Here is a 22,121-nt window from a genome sequence, read left to right on the forward strand (position 1 = left end):
AAATTTAACTAAAGAATTCCAGAAAAGACTAGGTTCTCACCCTAGGTTCTCTACACCTGCTTACAGTGCTTCAAATGGATTAGTAGAAAGATGGAACAAATCCTTCAAGCAAATGTTACATTATGTCATCAGGACTGATCCTTCGAATTCGGATAAGTACATCCCATACCTGCTCTTTGCATACAGAGAAGTACGAAACTGTACCATGGGAGTCTCACCATTTCAACTGATGTACGGAAGACAACCAAGAGGTCCTATAGCAGTACTGAAATCTTCATGGTCAGGAGAAATACCTATACCACCTAATCTAAATGAATCGGCAGTGGATTACTTACAGCATTTAAAAATAAGGTTAGAACAAGCAGCTGAACAAGCCAATTTAATTGCAAGTGATAAACAACAAAAATATGCTGACTACTTTAATCGGAGTTCAATACCAAAAAATTTCAAAATCAGCGAACAAGTTTATTTACTCATCCCAGATTCAAATAAGAAACTCCATGCACGATGGGCTGGACCAGGAGAAGTTGTGAATCATTGCCCACCTCATTCCTATAAAGTAAAACTTCCTGATGGAAAGATCAAACATGTTCACGCAAATAAAATTTGAAAATTCCAAGCTAGCATCAATGCAATTGGATTGATATTCGAAAATGAAGAAGAATTTGGAGAAATTATAACTTTGCCAGGAAAAGATCTCTCGACCCCCCTGGAAGATTTTAAAATAGATGCAAATCTGAATTTAGAAAATTTGAATTTGCAGCAAAGAAGAAAATTGGTAGCTCTTATCAATAAACACCGAACACTATTCACCGGAAAGCTGAAAATAGCTAAAGTTGAAGCTCATAAAATTAGATTAATACCCAATACGGAGAGGGAGAAACCTTACATTTATAGGATTCCTGAAGCATTGAAAACCAAGGTCGATGAAGAAGTCAAAGAATTATTGAAATTGGGACTAATAGATGAAAGTAATGCAGAAATAGCTCATCCAGTAGTTTGTGTAAGCAAAAAAGATGGAAATATCAGATCGTGTTTAGATTATCAAGCTTTGAATGCAGTGACGAAGCCAGATGACTTTCCTATGCAGAACGCCATTGATTTAATGTACAGTATAGGAAGAGCCAACGTCATAACAAGTTTGGATTTACTGAATTCCCATGGAGGAACAAAGTAAAGAGTACACATCCTTCAAAACTCATCAAGGTCAATATCAGCTTAAAGCGCTACACTTTGGACTAAGGAACGCAGCAGCCACTTTTCAGAGAGTAATGAATAACGCGCTGAAAGAATTTCAACAATTTTCAAGAGCCTATATTGACGACATAGCTATATTTTCCACGGATTTCGACACTCATCTCCAACATCTGGATAAAGTTTTCACAAAATTGGATTTACTATCACTTGGATCACTTGGATTTACTATCAATTCAATCGGTTTGGTTCATCGGTGAAAATTGTGACTGATCATAATCCTCTAGCCTTTATAGTGAGAAATGCTCCGCAATCGTCCAAATTACAACAATGGGCCATAGCTTTGCAGACATATAATCTTGAAATAGAAGATTGCCCTGGAACAAAACTGTCGAACGCAGATGCATTATCCAGACTCCTCACCTGTGAACTTTGAACATTAATTTACTGTTCATCTTCACGAACATTTTGTATAGTTAACGATTAGATAGTTTTTCTTTGCTTTTCTTAATAATTTTACAATTTTGTGCAAATAAGATGTTTATGTAATTTGAAATAGATAGAAAAATTACTGGATAACAAATATTCGAGGTAAGTGGTAAATTTAGATATTTGTCTTCCAAGGATATAAATCATGCTGCAGCATCATTAATTAAACAGAACTTTAAGAATATAATTTTATATATATATATATAAGAAGTTTAATAATTTTACTGTCATCATTGGAATAATACTAGGGTATATTTTAACATGTTTATAAAAGAAAAATATCCACTTGGTTTCTTTGGGTTAAGAATTGATAAATTGTTACAATAATAATAATGTTTGGAACAAGTGAAGTTATGTGTTATCTATATTTATGTAGTAAATTGATGTGCAATTGTAGGTATTACATTGCAAATGTCTATAGTAATTGAGATTTGAATATTAGGGTAGAATGTATAAATGTATATGCAGTGTTTTTTTTCTTTTTCTTGTTGATCGCAAACAGTTGCTAAATTTTAGTTTTCAGATTGCTGACTGATTGGTAAATAGTATCAATAACAATCTTACGAGCCGTATGCAGTCTAGCGTTATCATGATGAAACAACACTTTCTTGGATATTCACCAATCGTGGGCGTTTTTTTGATCAATTCTGAGTTTAGATGGTAAAATTGTTCACTATAAACTTTTGAATTAATCATTAGATTTGGTTCTAACAGTTCAAAACATCCTGAACAGGGTTCATCATCAATGCTGCTTTTTCCAACTTTAAATTTTTTAAAACATTTCTGGGCAGTCCTTACACTGATAGTGTGTTCACCTTGTACCCTATTAATTTTTATTGCTACAAACCTGGCAGGTTCACCACACAAAAATAAAAAATGTAGCACAGCACGTTTGTACTGATTATCTATATTAATCTTCTATGGGTACTAAAATTTGTTTGATATTTACAAAAGTTGGTGATGAACTGAATAATATGTTAGTCAAACGATGACAAGTTTCAACAGGTTCAAAATTGTATTGTTTTAGTAAATGCGTCATAGTGAGTTTCACGCATACTCTTAATGCACATGAACTTATGGACTGACCCCGATACATGCAGTCTTATTGCAACCTAACTCTGGCCACCAGCATATTGGTGAAATTGGATATAGTAGGCTAAACAAAAAGAAAGATGAACAGGTTTGGTGTTTAACATGTACAGTCAAAAGTCGTTAATTCGGACACCCATAATCCGGAATGATCTATAATCCGGTCCTCAAAGCTACAAACTTTCTGCACATGCGTCGCGTTAAGCATGCGCGTAAGACTTTTACGGCTGCGCATATGCATGTGCGCATGCGCATAATACGTTTACGCATGCACATTTAATGTATAACAGACGGCATAAGCTAAAATTATCTATTTCAGTTAATGTTGCAGATTGCGTTGTTCCTTAATCTTCGAATTGGATCCAGCTTATTATTTTTTGCAGACTGTTAGAGCAATTTTATAAAAGTAAGCTTGAACTTTCGATTAGGTCAAATAGAATTTCCGATGCTGGAGATCCCAAAGGATCTACAAAGCGAAAGTATGTTTCGATGTCCATCAATGAAAAAGTGGAATTGCTGGAAAAAATGGATAAAGGCTTATCCTTTGTTTCTCTAACCATTCCGAAATCTGTTTATAAATTTCACGCTGCTCTGCAGCGAAAGGGGTGACACGCCGTAGCACGCAATGAATTGGAAGTTGATCTGTCAGCACTATCCTTATCTTCAAGGCAGTTGTTTTTATTTTATTTGGCTTATAATTACTTACTAAATGTACTATTTCATCTAAATGTACTCCGTCTTTAATATGATTTAAATCAAATTCCTCGTCATTATAATTCGCTTCCGAGAGTGAAGAAAGTGACACAGAGGTTATTGAAAACGAAAAAATTTCAATTGACAAATTATTCGGTATTCTCGACACAGCAATTATAGGACTTGAACAGCGGAACTTTGTAAATGAACAAGAAATTATGTCTGTTTATATAATTCTCGACACAGCAATTATAGGACTTGAACAGCGGAACTTTGTAAATGAACAAGAAAATATGTCTGTTTATAGAATTAAAGAGAAAGTATTATCACATAAAACAAAGCAACTTAAACAACTTTCATAGAAAGACTGTTTAATAAAGTAAACAAATAAATATTAAGCTTTTTTTTTTTTTTTTTTTGTAAATTTTGATACCCTTTAGATCATAATTGTTCTTTATTTCAAAAATTACAGTTTAATATTTTTAATTTTATAATTTCTGCATGCCATCTTACCAGATGTAGACTGATGATCTATAATCCGGAAAAATCAATAATCCGGAATCGCCAAAGTCCAGACGAGTTCGAATTAACAACTTTTGACTGTAATTGATAAATCACATACAATATGATGCTATCAACCCTAAACAAAGCAAAAATTTTTTTCAAGCTACATTTTACAATTACAATATACGTTCTTTGTCAAAAGTATAGAATCAATGATTTTGATACTTTAGCCTTTTCTTAAGGAGAATGCAATGAATCAATACTATATTTGTGCTGTTAACTATTTGTGTGCAGTTTCAATGTACGAGGGCCATCCAGGAAGTAGATTACGTTTCCGTCTGTGTCCGCTAGGGGCGGGGCTAGCGCGGCCATCTTGGGGTCAGAGCGTTGCGCAGCTCAGTCTGCATCTAGCCGTGCTAGTGAGAGGTTCGTGCTGTGCTCCGTTCAGATACTGCGACGGTTTGAAATGTCTGCGTTAATTGAAAATCCCGCGAGCTGCGAGGTGCGCTCAGTAATAAGGTTTCTGACTGCAAAAAACTGTAAACCGATAGAAATCTATCGGCAGCTTCGTGAAGTGTATGGGGACAACATTATCACTGAAGGTGGAGTGCGTCAGTGGGTCATAAGATTTCAAAATTGCCGAACCAATGTTCACGACGAAGATCGAAGTGGAAGACCCAGCATAGTGACCGCCGAACTTCTCGAAAAAGTCGATGTTAAAGTCCGTGAAAATCGAAATTTCACAATAACGGAACTTTGAGTTTTCCACAAATTTCGCGAAGTTTGTTGCACGAAATCATCAGCGAAAAGCTTGGTTACCACAAGTTTTGTGCAAGATGGATTCCAAAAATCTTGACAGAGGACCACAAAAATCAGCGAATGGCTGCAGCGTCGAACTTTTTGGACGCTTACCATAAGGATGGTGACTCTTTACTCGATCGCATCGTTACTGGTGACGAAACATGGGTGAAACATGTGAACTGTGAAATGAAATTGCAATCAATGCAGTGGGGGCACACAAGTTCTCCCCAAAAACCCAAGAAATGCATGCAAACAATGTCGGCAAGGAAGATGATGGCGACTGTTTTTTGGGACAGAAAAGGTGTAATTTTGGTGGACTTCCTGGAAAGAGGCACTACAATAAACTCTCAAAGGTATTGCCAAACTCTCCAAAAACTCAGAAGAGCAATTCAAAACAAGCGCAGAGGAATGTTGAGCTCTAAGATCTTGTTGATTCACGACAACGCCCGGCCCCACACGGCAAATGTCACTCGTAAAGTTCTTGAATCTTTAAAGTGGGAGTTGTTTCCTCATCCGCCGTACAGTCCCGACCTGGCACCGAGCGACTTCCACCTATTCCCAGCAATGAAGAAGTGGCTGGCTATGCAGCGTTTTGATGACGACGCACAGCTGCAAGAAGAGGTAACGAAGTGGTTGAAGGCGCAGGCGGCCGAATTTTTCGACGAAGGAATTTCCAAGCTCGTACATCGCTACGATAAATGCCTTAATTTGTATGGTGACTATGTAGAAAAGTAGTATTTGAGTGTGGCTTTCATCTGTATATAATAAAATTTGTTTCCTATACTTTGTTTATTTTTTTATTCCAAAACGTAATCTACTTTCTGGATAGCCCTCGTATAACAAAAAATAAAAATGATGCTTTTCGATCAAGTATTGCATTAACAATGAAACAATTATATAGAAGGCTTATGTATGTTTATCAAGTACTAAAATAGAAAAAACTCTGGTCTTTAAAACACCCACAGAAATTCTGCATTTTGATAATGAATCATCATTACTCAAAATGTTTTCGTATATTTCAAAAGCATATGCAACAAGTACATAACATATTTTATGAACCACTACTTAGAAATACAGTTGAACCTGTATTAACTTCTTCACTCCCAGCGTAGCATATAATGATACACTTCAGTTCCCCTCCTCTGCATGCCCATTGCATGAAATGTGATACAGGGACAATTCTACTAGTAACCCACCATATCATATTTGATACTCTGAAATGGAATATTTTATTACAAATTTTAAATACATGTACATTTAAAATCATGTGAGAAGGCTACAAAACATTACTGAATGGAATCCCTTGGGTTATAAATATTATTGTGTTTGTTATGCATATTATTTCCTATTTGTTCTATGAATATAACATTTTTGTTTATAATACACATTCAGAATTTAGAAATGTTTCCTGCAGTGCAAGCGACTTCAAATTCTGTATGTAGATATGCCAATAGGACGTTATAAGTGCCTATATTTGAATTCTTAAGTTTTTTACTCCATTATTTTATGAAAATACATAAATGTAAAAGTATTACTAATATTGAACATTATCTTATTTTGTATTTTTATTTTAATTCTAAATATTAGGATTTTCTGTTTGTATTATAAAAAATTTCATATGCAAGAAACCAACTATTTAGATAAAAAAACAGATTTTATGGAAGTTATTTTGTATGTTAAGCTTAACTGCAAAATGTGCTTGTGATGTTCAGCACTTCAAGGTCACAGACACATTGGGAAACTTCATTTTCTTGAAATCATGAGTGAAGAGGTTGACAAACATCTCATAAATTCCTAGACACTTGGAAATAAAATCATTTGTTTACCCTAACTCTTCATTATAAAGAAAGAAAAACACAGACCCAAAACATTTGTTACATAGCAGTCTTTTCAAAATGAAAGAATGAAGGAACAACTGAATAAAAGAAGCATCTCCTTCAGTGATGCATTATCTTTGAAATGAAACTATGAAATTTTGGAGAATTAAACATGGAATTCTAAGGATCTTTCAACACATGGGAGTTTCAAAATGAGTGTGGTATGCAAAGGTGAATCTTTAAAGGATGATCTCTTATGTATAATATCTCAAGTACATCAAATTTCAGAAAGCACATAATATGGAGCTAGGAATTATCTTTTTGCATTTAAAACAGAGGACCAAGAAGCAGCTATCTCAATTTTTAATTTGATATATATTTTCTTCCCTACCTTAAATAGCTCTTCCATTCTTGACATACATTTTACCAAGTATGGCATACGCTAATCTCTTACCTATTAAATCTAGTACTATTTTAAACATGGTACACACATCAACTTTGCTCACAGCCCTACCTTCTCTCACCATATCACCATAATGAAAAGTGATGCAAGTGTGTGACATGTGAAAATTCATGAGGGAGACAACATTAACCCTTCGCACTCGAGGCGCTTTTCTGTCGGGTGAACCAGCAACTCGAGAGTAATCAGCCACTCCCGCTTATATCATGAGTTCCTTATTGTTAACTTAAAATAATTTTAGACACAATAAAACACTTTAAACTCGTATATTTTAACATTATACATATTTTTTTAACTTAATGAAACATATGTATTAAACATCACATTCTAAAATTTTGCTCCGTATGATATTTTACAAAACAATCTCCAATGTGCATCCTTGGCTTTTCGGGGCATGAGTCACAGTAGTATACAGTTTGTCGCCTTTGGGACGTTCCTTGGGAGCAAACCTTGCAATCTTTTTTTTTTTTTTGCCCCATCAAAATAATACGCAGCTTTCCATTTAGTCGGATCGCTTCAGAAATGCTGTGTGAAGTAGAAGCTGTGTTGGGTTGTTTTTGTCGAAAGTCTCCTCTCGGTTGATCCACTAAAGTTTTCAAATATTGTAGGTGACTAAGCGGCCATTCATTTCTCTGCTTCTTTACTGATTTATAAAGAATGTATGAATTGATGGAGCAGATCTCCAAACCCCCAAAAAATAGTTTTCGCCACCATTTTACGGAATTTCTTAAAAAACCATATGTCGAAGCCAGTTGGTCAGCTCGATCAAGACCGCTCATAAATTAGATGTAATTTACAATAACATTGGGCTTTTTTATAACGACTTCAATACCGCCTCATAGAGTTCTTCTTACAGGAGTTATTCCCGTATTATTCCAAGTAGTCAAAGTCGTCACAATCCTCTTGTCCTTCCACGCAAGAACCGAAATATTACCTTTACGATAAGCACATGTGGTTCGATTCTCAAATTTTGGCTTGCGTATTTCACATGGGAGGTGCTTTCTATTTGTCATGATCGTCCCAGATAAGTGGCACTTTTGTTTGCGTAATTCTTCCGCCAATATGTAATTTGTATAATAACGGTCCGTGAACATGTGGTGTCTCTGAACACCGTGAATTTTATCCTGCACCATTTTGTATAGATGTAGCGGTATTCTGGTTGATACCGGTAGATCAGGTCTTATCAAAGTCTCTGTTGTTAGAGATCCATAATACGGCAGAATAGCACAAATGAAGCTGGTATTTGAATCTACGAGCGTATAAACCTGAATACCCCATTTTGTAGGTTTCATTGGATTGTACATAATGAATGATATGCGGCCTTTGAATTTGACAGTCGACTCATCCACACAAATATGCTCTCCGGGTACAAAATAATTAACGTGTCTGAGTAAAACGGAATATAACTAGTATCATTTTTTGACCAGTATTCTTGTATGTTTGCCAGTGGCATTGTCCCCATATTTATGATTGCCCCAATAAACGGCCAAAATTCGGTAACTGTTACATCATACCATGATCGCCATTAGAACGGGATGATAAGGTCTTTCCTTCCACCTTCCTTGCAGCGTTATTGTTAGTTTCCTGCACTATGTCAGTAACTAATTCCTCGGTGAAAAATAATTTGAAAAAATCTATTGGTTCTTTTATGTGTGCAAATACAGGCGGTCCTACTTGTCTTTCACCGGATACATACGGTATTCTTCTGGGGATTTCTTTGGATTCTGTGCACACTGTCCATTCTGAAGGTTTAGTCTCTTCTGTACAATCACTTTGGCTTCCAGATTCACTATTGATTATTCAGATTTGTCGTCTTCTTGCTCCTCTAACGTCATCACTATCTTTATCACTTCCGTCTTCGTTCTCATGGGCAAGCTGTCTGTGTAGTGATGTAATTTCGTTCGTTATTACTGAAAAATTAAACTTATCTTTGCTAGAAGTAACTTCTTCTTCGTGTTCCATACTTATTGGGTTCAGTAATTTTGAAAGAAATACTGCGATCGGCAAGAAGGTTGAGTTCAAATTGATGTCGAAGACAGAGTCCTACCCGCGGTCACGAGTATTTTCGAGATAAGACATTTAATCACATACGCATTGCAAAAACAACCTTTATTTGAGATAAGACATCCTTATAGCTATTCAGACACCTCGTAATATGACCTACAAAAGGCTAAGTAGATATCTCAAGCGATATTCCTTAGGTTAAACACAAATAAACACATCGATTCGAATGGTGCCTCTCAGGCACCGCTCGAGTTATCGCATCACATGCAGTGGTGCCTGAGAAGCACCGCTCAGATGCAAAGGGTTAATAAATGAAAATTTATATCTCTCTCCTATTACCTCTCTGTCACTTTCTTCACTATTGGAAGTGAATTATTTCCTGGATCTAGAACCATATTACAGATTTCACCATCCGTTAATTGATTGATGATTGGGGCATTGTCACCGCAATGAAAAACTTTTATTATATCATCTTCATTTATTACTGCTTTTCCACATTTCTTTACAAAATCCAATAACTGGAAAATTTCACCTTTAGTTTGCGATGTCCAAAAACTTCAAATTCGTGGCTGTCATCTTCGTCATCCTCACTATGAAATATGGTAGCTGGCCATAAATTATGCCAAGCATTTTTAAACGTATCTGGAGACAGATCCTCCCAACGAGCATGCGTAAAGCATACAAAAAAAGTTTGTGGCTTTGAGGTCCGGATTATAGATCATTCCAGATAATGGACATCCGGATTACGGACTTTATACTGTATTCAATAGTTTTAAAAAACTTGAAATTGTAGTTTTAGAAAAAAAGAATAGCTTGTTTATAGACTGTACCAGTTACATTAAATAACGAAGTACAGAATAATATCTTTAAAACACGAGGTATCATATTTCCTTCGAAAGTTTATAGTGCAATAGTAATATTAAATAGAGCAAAAGTTGCTTAGCAATACATAACAAATTTTTCCAAGTTTACTTTTGGCCCTATCACATAATTAGTTGCTAGTTCGCATTACAATCATCTCCATACATTAGAATTAGCAAAATATGAATTAGTTATGGAGATTTCTTATGAAATATCAAACAGAAGTATTTACAAAGAAGATAATTCATGCATAGTGCAATAAGTTTTGAAGAGATTGATTTCCTGTGTTATGTTATTTTACATAAGCTAGCCAAGACTAGATCACAAAAAGAGATATAATACCTGTTTGGGACGTACAAAATTTGAAGGAATTCTTTATATACCAAAAAGCATCTCTTTGCAGAATTTGTTACAGTTATTTAACTATAAAGTTTTGAAACCTAGCCTACTTTGGTACCAAATTAGCACCACTGCTGTAGAAGTACATGCCAGCCACCTTTCAACGTATATGGCAGCCAACTCATTGTCATTGTGCCTCACGTGTTGCTGTTAGGTGATAGTTTATTTGAACAGTTCTTATAAATATTAAACATAATTCCTTGGAAATATTCATTATTAAAATGACATATTGTTCTCCACATTTTTCACACTTTCTTTGAATAATTTATATTTAAATTCTGAAACAATCATGAATTTATATTCTATTTCGTGACTTTGAAAAAAATTTTTTTAAATAAGTAAGAAAAGAAAGAAAAGAAAATGCATTGTTGCTTAAAATTGTCAAATAGCAAATTATATTGCAGAATGGTGTGTTGATTATGGCTATTAAGATATAATTTATGTCCTTATATATACAGAAAAAACAAATATAGTTTCCCAGTTTGGCAGAATCTACATTACATTTGTCTTTTGTAAAGATACAGCCTATGCAACTGATATTCATTTTCTTTTTAATATTCAGTGATGCAGTGTTCAATAAAAGTATAACAGAGGCAGTGCTGCGAAACTGCCTCTGTTATACTTTTATTGAACACTGCATCACTGAATGTTGTGTTGAGGACCACATATAAAATCTGATCATCAGTTTCACTCGTACTATTAAGATGCATGATAAAAGTACACTGTCATTTTAAAAAGATACTTATTAGAGAAAATATGAGCATAAAATTTTTAATATGAACATTGTGCTTGATTTTTTTTTTACACTTGTGAGTGTCTTGTTTGAAAAATGTGATAATGATGCAAATAGTATTTACAAGATGTTTGCCTGAAATTTTGCACATTTTAATTTTTAATTGTATCATATAATGAAATTTTTACTCAAATGCACCTAATTTCAGCATTCAATAAAAAATTGGAAATTTTCCTGTCATTTTTTATTTATGTATTTGTTGGATGTTCAAAATCAGAAAATGAAAACTGTATGTTTTTTTAAACTCTGGGAAAGAAATTAAAGTATTTAAAACTGGGTAAAAATAAAGGAGGCCTATATTTTGCAAAAAACTATTGATTTTGAAAGCAAAATCAAACAAAAATCTCAGTTTGCCTGGAGCAAAGTAATTTCATTTCTGTTGGTGTCGATATCATTATAAAATGTTATGAGAGTCAGATATTTATTCACAAGAATATGTTATTATACAAGCATTATAAGTCCAATAAAACACGCAGATGTTTTAGTAGTAACTATATAAATTTTATTCACAAGTTTGCAGATGATGATGAATGATGTGATTAGAGAAAAATATAGCAAATACACTCATGTCCATAAATTAAGGATAATTCGGAGTCACGAGGAAATCGAACTCTAAAATAAATATATCAACTGTAAAATTACTACACACATCTTCAAGAATCATATGCAAATTTCAGGAAGTAACCAGATGACACCAATGGTACATCACAATGACGAGAGTGTAAGAGAGCGATATATAAGGAATACAGGCAAAGAAAAAGTAAAATTGTTGACAGGCGCTTTATAAGCATTTCAGTGCAATAACCGAATAGTTATGACACAAAGGACGCATTTGGATGATTTTTTACGTGGTAGAATTATCGGCCGTCTGGAACGTGGGCATACCCAACTGGAAGTATCAGACGAACTTGGAATTGCCTAGAGTGTCATCTCCAGGCTTTGGCAACGATTCCAAGATGATGGTAATGTGAGTAGACATTACAGCACAGGTCGCCCCAGAGTTACAACGCTGAATGAGGACCAGTATTTGGCAGTTACTGCCAAAAGAAACAGGCGGAGCACAGCCTCAGACCTGTCTCGTCAGCTCTCTTTAGCCACTGGTACGACAATTTTAAAGCAGATCATGTACAGACGCTTAGGGGAGATTGGTCTATATGCTCGTAGACCTGTCAGATGCGTTCCACTTACTGCAACTCACTGTCGCCTGCGGTTAGCCTGAAGTAGAGAGCATGCATTGTGGACACCGCAACAGTGGGCTTGTGTGATGTTTTCCGACGAGTCCAGGTTTAGCTTGTAGTCTGATTCTCGCCGCACTTTCATATGGAGAGCTCCAGGTACCCGTTACCACCAAGAAAACATCATTGAACGACACCGTTACGGTGGTGCAGGAGTGCTCGTTTGGAGTGGAATTATTCTTGGTTCCAGAACTGACCTGCATGTTCAAACTGGAACCATGACAAGCCAAATCTATCGGGACGTCATTCTGGAACAACATGTACGTTTGTTTCGGGGCGCCATGGGCGCACAATTTGTGTTTATGGATGACAACAGCCGTCCTCACCATGCAAACATTGTAAGCGAATGCCTTCAATCGGAGGATATCACCTGTATGGACTGGCCAGCATTCTCGCCAGACTTGAATCCAGTAGAGCACGTGAGGGACATGCTTGGCCGACAAGTTGCAGCCTGTCAACCTCCTCCTACATGTCTACCGGAACTTTGGAGAGCATTGCTTTTTGAGTGGTGTAATATCCCCCAAGATCAGATTGATAATTTAATACTCTGCATGCCTTAGGCATTGTATGGACTGTATTGCATCGTCTGGGAGACATACAATGTATTAACAATCATATCAACCATGTAATATTGGTTTTTTGTAAATAGTTTTTTTTTTTTTTGTAATTTGCTCCAGGGAGGAAAAAAAAATCACTAATTTTTTTAATAATATCAAACATATAGCATTTTTTTTTTACTCTTTACCTTTTGTTTAATAAATAAGCTTTACAAATAAGTCACATTTGTTTTGCTTCTAACTCTTCCTTTGCCTGATTTTGCATTATCCTTAATTTATGGACATGAGTGTATATAGAAAGGCAGTTGGCTTATTAAAAAATCTTAGACTCTATTCTTCTGGTCTGATTACAAAATAACACATAACACTACTTATTTATTCATTTTTATGCTCTTATTTAAACACAGTTCCATAGTGAATTAAATTATTAATCTTATTGTAAAGTTATGATAATCCCAGTTTTATTCTGAATATTCTTTAAAAGGAATAATTTATAGGTTAATTTTGGCTTTAACAAATTTGGCTAACTTTGGCTTTATCGGTGAACTTGATGAAGCAGTCGTACCATGGAAAATTACGAAATCAGCAGAACAGTTTTAAAAAACTGTTTACGCCTGTTTAAGTGCATAAAACTGTTGAATTTTCAAATTGTTCAACTCAAATTCAAACCCTGGATGGCTGAAGGTCTATTTAAGGTATAATGTTAGTACAAACCAGTGTCAGTGAATCAGTTTTATTAAAATTAATCTGATATTAGCTTATCTTTCTCAAGATTTTTTTTACCTACACTACATTTTCCATATTAGACCAATCTAAAAAATTATCACTAATTATTCTTTTGTTTTCTCATATGGAGAACATAACCAAGGCATTAATTTGCAGATTGCTCGAAATCGTTCAGACATAACATGTTCACAGATATCGACATGGACTTATTTCAGATTTCTGAATTAATGTTATGAACTATGCAACTATGTTTACATCCACCTAAGTTGTTGTTGATGCTGGGCGGAGCTTCGTTGTGACGTCGGCTTACGCATAAAGTCAAGACCACGTCACCTCTCTGCGCATTCGGGGATTTAGCGCCGACCAGAAAATTTCATGATGACTGTCATCAGGAGTTCCAACAGTATCCCCTGATGATAATTTTTCATGTAATTTTTGGAAGTGCTTTCACACTTAGCACACACTCTTGTGCCACACAATAACATGGAAAATGCTCTCAAAATAAAATTAGGCCTTCTAATGTTCTGAAAAACTCACAAATTATTTTAAAATGTATTTATATAAAAGAACATAGTTATGTAATAACGTGAACATAAATAACTAAATCATTTAGACTTACTTTAAATTCAATTTTAAAATATTTTAGACAACAATTTTCATAATCAGATGAAATATTTCTGGAATCCTAATTGTCTTTTATCTACAACTTTCACTGAAACTACAGTTTTATTTTATTCCTTAATTTTGATGCATTAACTTCACAAAATTTTCTGGCACTGTTACATATTTTTTAATATAGTGATAATTATTCTAATATATATTTACATCTATTTTATGCTCTTTATAATTATTTAAAGCTCAAACACAAAACAGTGAGGCTATAATATCATTAGTCCCTTTGTATGTTGGGCTTTTTCAAGGTGAATAAAATAATATATATTACAAGGAAAACTTACAGAAATTGAAATATGTAATTTTAAGAAGTTCTTAAAGTTTTGAAACATAAAATATGATAAAATTTCAAAAACAAGAAACTGTTTTGTAGAAACTGAAAATAATTAGAAAATTCATTTCTTTGCGCACATGTATATGTTTATGAGCATTTATCTGTAAGAGCGCTTTTCCTGTAGGCAGTTATGCCTGCCAGGTTTCTTTTTGTTGGTACACATATTCTCCACTGTTCTTTGGAAGGTAAAAGGTTGAAACTATATTCTTCTACTACATAGGGAAGGGAAGGTTAACTGTTTAAGATTGGATAAATTTGAATAAATAATAGACTCTCACATATGCTTGTTTCCTTATTTTTAACAGTTTATTTTTTTTTTTCACAGATATGACTGCAAGATACATTTTTGGTTCAGATTCTGGAGTAGAATACTTTCAAAAATGCAGTAGGTTGTAGCAGCATATTTCATTACTACAAATCCATCAAAATAACGAATTTTCCTACTTAGTAATACAGATGAGTTACTAACTTTAAAGTTAAAAACAGAAGTTTGGAGTAACAACTTCAAACACTGTAACAGTTCGGAGCAGCATGCAATGAAATTTCATGTATTTTCAGCATGCAAATTTAATATTAATAATTAAAAATATATGGATAAAAATTAATACATTAATGACAAACAGTTAATTACTACGTTAAAATACAGGATCTCTAAACTATCATGCACATGATTGGTGCTCTGATTAGAATTACAATTTCACTTGAAAATTCAGATTTATCAGACCTTTGCTCTAGTGCATTCTGGTTTAATTTAAGTCCTGGTCCAACATGTTTCTTTTAGAAAAAACATTAAAAATGAGGCAGGTAATCACATTAAAATGTTGAAAATCAAACAGCCAGAAGAGTTTTCAAATTCACATCGCAATTACATTCATGTTGAGGGGGGGGGAAATAACATAAAAAGTTCATTTGTGGGTATTTTATTTAAATGAAATTCTAAATTTAAAAAAAAAAAAAAAAAAAAAAAAAAGCTGAAAGAACTACTTGTTACTTTTAACATTTTATTTTTCTGTTATGAATTAACTGCACTGATTTAAATAACACTTTCATTCTAAAAATCATACATTTTTAAATAATGGGTTTATATGAAAGTTTTCTTATTAAAACACACTCTATATGTACAATGCATACATACCTTCCAACTCCACCAACTGACACAATCTGAGGAGGTATACTACGGCTCGGTGATCTAGGCCCCTGACCATAGTTTGGGCCCCAGCTTCCAACAACAACCCCAGCTACTTCCAATTGACCACCACGAGGCACAACACGTTGATGACCTATTATGAATATAATGGAAATCTTGATGAAATTTTTACATCAATCAAACTCAAGCTACAAAGATCGAAAACATAAATATAATACAAAAGACATCACCGATGTATGTCATTCAATATAAATCGTGGTGGTGGGAGGGGGAAATTTAATTTAAAAAAACAACAATAATTTGGAAATAACAGTATGAAATATCTAATGGTCACGATAAACAAAAATATACATGCATGAAAAATATTAAGAAGAGCAGAGTTAGGCCATCAGTTGCATGGCTAACTGTGTATGTGAACAAAGAAACAAAAAATCCTCCAAAAATATATGTATAATTTTGGTGAAATAAGGGTACAACATTTTTTGCATGTTATTATTATGAAAAACATATATAAATATAAAAAAAAACTGAAGATATCATAAACACATCACAATATTTTCCATACTTATTTTTATGGAAATTACACGAATCCAAATATAATGGAAAAAATTATCAACATCAAACTATTTTTACGAATATTATATCAGCTCCAATAACCTTGAAACAATTTTTGAACTCAGAACATTTATTGAGATTTTTGCACTTTATACTTGTGATTCTTTTTATTTTGATAAAAGAGAAGGAAGAGTAAGCAAAAGTACTTTTTTTTTTTTTTCAGCAGAATCTTAATGCCTTATTTTAATGCTTAAATAATAATCAAAATTCTCTGAAACTGAAAATTTGATTCTGTTACTTAACATAAATTTAAATTGCTTTAATCATCATATAACAATCATATGATGTTAAATTTTTTCAATGTTTGTTAATACAGGGTGTCCCATAAATATTGGTGCAGACTTTAAGGAGAGGTACGGCGCATCAAAAAGATTGAGAATTGAATAGACTCACATGACCAGAAGTATTTACTGCTCATAAATATCACATATATATTGCAGTAGATGATTCCATATCATAATATTACAAAAGATGTTCAAAGTTTCATCATTAGAAATAATGCGTGCATTACATCAATGGGCCATGGTTTGGTAGACATGGTCAAAAATACCTGGATTTGCTTGGTTATCTATAGCAGTGCAGACAATTCTTGCAACTATAGCTATTTCAGGCTCAACAGGCATTTCACACGCAACAGCTTTAAGTGCTTCCCAAACAAAATATCTATGCTCAGAAAACCACACAATAGAAGGTGCAGGCATCTGGCCTACCACCATGCCCAATCCATTGTTGATCAAACTGCATACTGAAATGCTTCTGAATGTCTTTCATAATGGGAAGGTGTCCCAACATGCTGAAATAAGTTGCATCTCACCATTCTTTGATACAGGATAAGGTCAGCCTTTCTAAAATGATAAAACAATTTGCTGATGTCAACAGGTAAGCCAAAACTAAGCAGTTGCCTAACAAACCAGCCCAAATATTTAACAAGATGCAATATTGGGCCTCATGAACTCTCACTCCATGGGTTTATACGAGTCCATGAATTTGCATTGTGTTCATTAAGCATGTTATCTCATGAGAAATATGCCTTATTAATAAACAAAGGAAGGGAAATGAGCATTTAGAGCACACTGGTAGAGATAAAATTGCACAAAATGCATATATACATGATGATCTGCGGGAAACAGTGACTGTGCCCTTTGGTGATTATATGGGTATTCAGTTTGTAAAACACAAAAAATGCTATTCTGTGATCCGTTTTTGGCAGCAGAGATGGCACATATCCTGATGCTTGGATTTCTCTCTGATTCATTATATTCTACATTAGGCATCCAACACATTATTTCCATGGAGGGTGTACAAGTCCTTCGTGGCCTGCACTTACTATACTTACTTCCTTTTAAAGATCATTGTTCACATAAATAGTGATACACATAACACGATGGTCCATTAAATCTCTTTTGTGGGAACCGTTCTCGATACAGTCATCGAGCTGCTCAAGCATCGCCCTCGGCCAAATCATAGACTAAATGCATTCAGCCAGCTTCCCATTTGCATAACACTGCATGCTCATCTTAGGGTGACTACTCCTCAAATGAAGAAAAATTAGATATTTCATCTCAAGCATCTTCATGAACAACACAACCTAGTAGTGCACAATAAGATTTGCAGCCACGAGTTGCTATAGATAACTAAAGTGGGTGGAATTGAGAATAGTCATATTAGAGTATTCTTTTAACTGCACAGTTATTGCACAATTGCAATTCAATAGCATTAGCAGCTCAATTAAAAATCAATGTTTGGTGTACCTCCCCTAAAAGTCCTTACCGAAATTTAGATATTGGAGAAATTTAGACAACCTCCACAGCACACAATATAATCGAAAGGCTCTATTTAAGTTGCAATATCCCGGGGCATAATTAGGATATACTGAGTACATTGATCCTCAAATTTCCTGAGGACATCATAATTTAACTTCCTGAGGATGTCCTAAAGATATTGATTCTCAGATGTTCTGAGGACTTCACCAATTTCATATCCTGAGGATATGTATACTGCATTTTCCGATGGAATTCTGTGCTAAACACTCTGAATATTGATATCTAGGTTAGTCTTGTTATTTTATTATAACTATTATTTTTTTTAACATTTAAAAAAAATTACTTAGGCACAGAAAGATATTTTCAATCGATCAGCTGTTTCTATAAAATTTTCTAAATTCTAAATAACATATATTGTACATAAAAAATTATTTAAATTACAAATGTTGTATAAATATAGGCAAAATTAGAAAAAATAATTATTATTATTATTATTTATATTACAGGATGGAAAATGCTTTTCAATCTAGTACACTGCTAATGCTATTGAATTGCAATTGTGCAATAACTGTGCAGTAAAAAGAATACTCTAATACGACTATTCACAATTCTACACACTTTAGTTATCTATACAGATGCTCATCTTAGACAAATAATGCTTAATATTCAATATTTATTTATAGTCCCAAGAATATTGGTGTTTTTCAGAAGTGATCTTTTTGAGAGGTGATGTTCTATACATTTTTATTACTCTTCTCAGAAATCAAAATTTATATTCTCACAAATATTGAACAGATGATGTAACAAATGTGTTAATTTATAGCATATTGGCAAAGCTTTACATTTTAATGAAAATGAATTCATCCTTATTTAACTTATCACCCCACTAACTTGAATTATTTGTTCTGTGAATATTTTGCCGCACATAAGGTAAGTTCAGTTTTAATGCTTGCATGTTCACTTTTATATTTTTCAAATTTATATTTTATATTTCATTTTAATAGTTAAATGTGTTAGTGATCTTGCGTCAGCTTTATATTTAGCAAGTACTTAATGTTCTGTTTTAAACATTGTATAATGTTTTTAAAAACTATATACTGAAACTTTACTTTTTGTCTTGGTTTATATCATAAACATTCTCATTGGGAAGTGAATTATGTGCAGGTCTCAGTTATGTGAAGTTTTTGATTTGCCCTGCTATCCAAGTATTTATTAACAAGTGAGATATAGTCCCATAAGTGCACAATATACATATATATGTAATAAATTCAGGAGCAGGAAGAGGAATTTTGATGCATAGAGGTGTAGATCCATAATGACTAGGAAAATTGGAGACAAATGCAGATTAAATCTTCAGATTTATTTTCGACAACATGTTGCAGCTACACACAAGTTGCCACATTAAATGTGCTTGTTCCAAAAGGCTTACATTTTTGATAATTTTGTAGCAAGAGAGCAGAGCAGACAGACAGCAGTGTAGCTAGGCCAAAGCGTGGAAAGCAAGTGCGTAGTGTTCAGGATGAAATCTTAAGTCAGACTGAGTTAGTTTTGGTTCTCAAAGCATTCTGATTGGATGGTTAATATTGCTGTAAAATTATTATTGGCTATTAAGAGTTTTAGTTCCGCTTACATCATTAAAATTACGTAAGTCATATGACATAGATTTTTCTAGAAATGCCGCAGTGCGAATAGATGTTGCTACTTTTAGAATAGAGAAGGGAAATTAATTTACGCTGCTAATTTTATTTTTTACATATATATATATTTAAGTTTAAAATGCTGTACTAATTTTATGGTGTTTATTTTTATTGAATGTATGACTGTTTGCATTTGTTTTCAGACACTTGATTTTTGAAATTTATGTTAAAAAAAATCTAAATCAGGACTGCACCTACTATTCACATATGTTGTTATATACTTTTCCCAAACCGCATGTTTTAAAAAAGTATTTTTATTAAAACTCTGAACAATTTAATAAATAATTTGCCTCAGAAAGAAATTTGCATTAACTTTTAACCAATTATGTAAACTTTTGTTGCACAGAGTGTAATGTGTTATCTCTAAGACCATTCCTTTTTAAACATTTAAAATATATATATATATATTGCCAAGAATTTTAAGCAGACTAGAAATTGAACTTAAACATTTATTCTTTTTCACTGATACAGTAACAGATGCAAATTTTTCAAGCACTGCAACATAAGATGTAAATACACTAAATACAAAAATTGCATGAACATTGTTAAATAGAAAACAGTTCAATACTGTTTGAAACAGATGTTATTATTTAAGTATAATTTTGAAGTAAATAGATCAATAATCATTTCTAAAGTAAAAACAAAAATGTTTAAAAATATTAACTGCTTCATGTTCTAAATCTATTTTGCATACAGTTACTCTTGTTTAATTACAGAACACTGTGCACATTTCCTTCCTACACAGGAATTTCATTATCATGTTGCATAAAAATGCAGTTATATATTTTTTAAGTATTGAGTCATCATAAATTAATACCAACTCTCCGGTATATCAAGACTAGAAGTTATTACGAAATACAATTCATGAGATTCTGAAACATTCTGTAGGCGTCATTCCGTATCATCTTGTATGGATCTGAATTTTAATGATTTCTTAAATATGGAATTTTCCTTTATTTGTCACTTTTTGGTTAGAGTATATTTAAGGGTGCCTTGAATTATTGCTAAGTTATTGTTTCAGAATATAATGGAAATTATATTACATATATTACTATTACAACATAATTGGCTGCATGATTGTGATGAATTTGACTGATGAGAAAAGATTTGTAAGGGCTTGTGTGCTAGGCATTGGTTATTTTGTGGTTTACATGGTAAAATGGCTCAATGTGGCAAGATTAATTTGAAGTTTCTGTATGAAGCGAATGAAAGGGAAAGAAAAAAAAAGCATTAACTGACTGGTTGTAAATGAAGGTTTAATTAGTAGACATTATAAGTGCCCTGTTTGTACGAAGGAAATGCATATGGTCATACGTTGGAGGATACCGGCACTTCGGAGGATATCGTTTTACTCTTATTTTTGCGACTTTACGTGCTGATGCCACTATGCAGATACTAATTCAGATAATTTAAGAAAGTTTTTGGATGCTGTTAAGGAATTTTGTTTGATTGATTATTAAATTATTTTTTGCATATACTTTGGCATAAATTTAACAGATAAAGACACGGAAATTCCTAAATAAGGTAAGTGGATATTACCTTTGTGTAGTGCTAAGAAGAATTTCCTTTTTTATGTTATTTCAATGTTTGATTTAAAATGTAGTTTATTGAGATTATATATATATTTTTTGGCTCTAGTGTAGAACTGGCTGCTCCTTTGACTTTTTAAGTGAAAATTATACATGGACAAAGTCAAGGGAGTGTGCAATGCCAAGTTTCTGCAATTCTCAGATTTATTTTTTTTTAAAGAAAATAGGTCGATGTGTACATGGATACCAGATTTATGCAATTCTCTGACTTGTTATTTTGGCTTTAGGTAGCGGCGATTTTTGGAGCAAAAATGGCAACTACACAAATTTAAAACATCAACTCAATGAATTGCACAAACTTGGTGTCCATGTACCACCAAAAATCGCCAATTTTCACCAAGGGGCACCTGTAAATATATTTTTATGCATTTTTCTTCTAGCTGTGATGTATGATGTAATAGTTGCCATACAGAAAATAATTTTGCTTTTTTCTCCTAGCTCTCAAGTTCTTTTTTAAAAACTGGCATTTTACTCCCTCTGTAGTGATATTTTTATACATATGTTCACTTTTATCAAAGATTTTCACTCTTGCTGCTGCCAGTAGTTTCTGATAAAATTGATTCACTACCAAGTTAAGATTCAATGTATTCTTCCTTTGAAATACCATGTGAATTTTTTAAATCATTTCTGATTTCATTAAATCATATCAGTATAGTTTCTTCAGAATCTAGATTGTCATCAT

General features: G+C 33.4%; 1 protein-coding gene across 3 annotated transcripts in view; it reads right to left on the minus strand.

The window, feature by feature from the left end:
• The window catches only part of LOC118185674 (constitutive coactivator of PPAR-gamma-like protein 1 homolog), a 354,891-nt gene that overhangs the window by 7,513 nt on the left and 325,257 nt on the right, over nt 1-22,121 (minus strand). For all 3 annotated transcript variants that reach the window (XM_085807957.1, XM_085807956.1, XM_085807955.1), the window contains exon 14: nt 15,764-15,908. In XM_085807957.1, the coding sequence (XP_085664083.1) occupies nt 15,764-15,908 (145 nt within the window). The remainder of the gene's footprint in view (nt 1-15,763; nt 15,909-22,121) is intronic.

This window comes from Stegodyphus dumicola, chromosome X1 (genome assembly GCF_044657685.1).
Source record: "Stegodyphus dumicola isolate Sdum_Otavi_A_Nest chromosome X1, ASM4465768v1".
Taxonomy (NCBI): Eukaryota; Metazoa; Arthropoda; class Arachnida; order Araneae; family Eresidae; genus Stegodyphus; species Stegodyphus dumicola.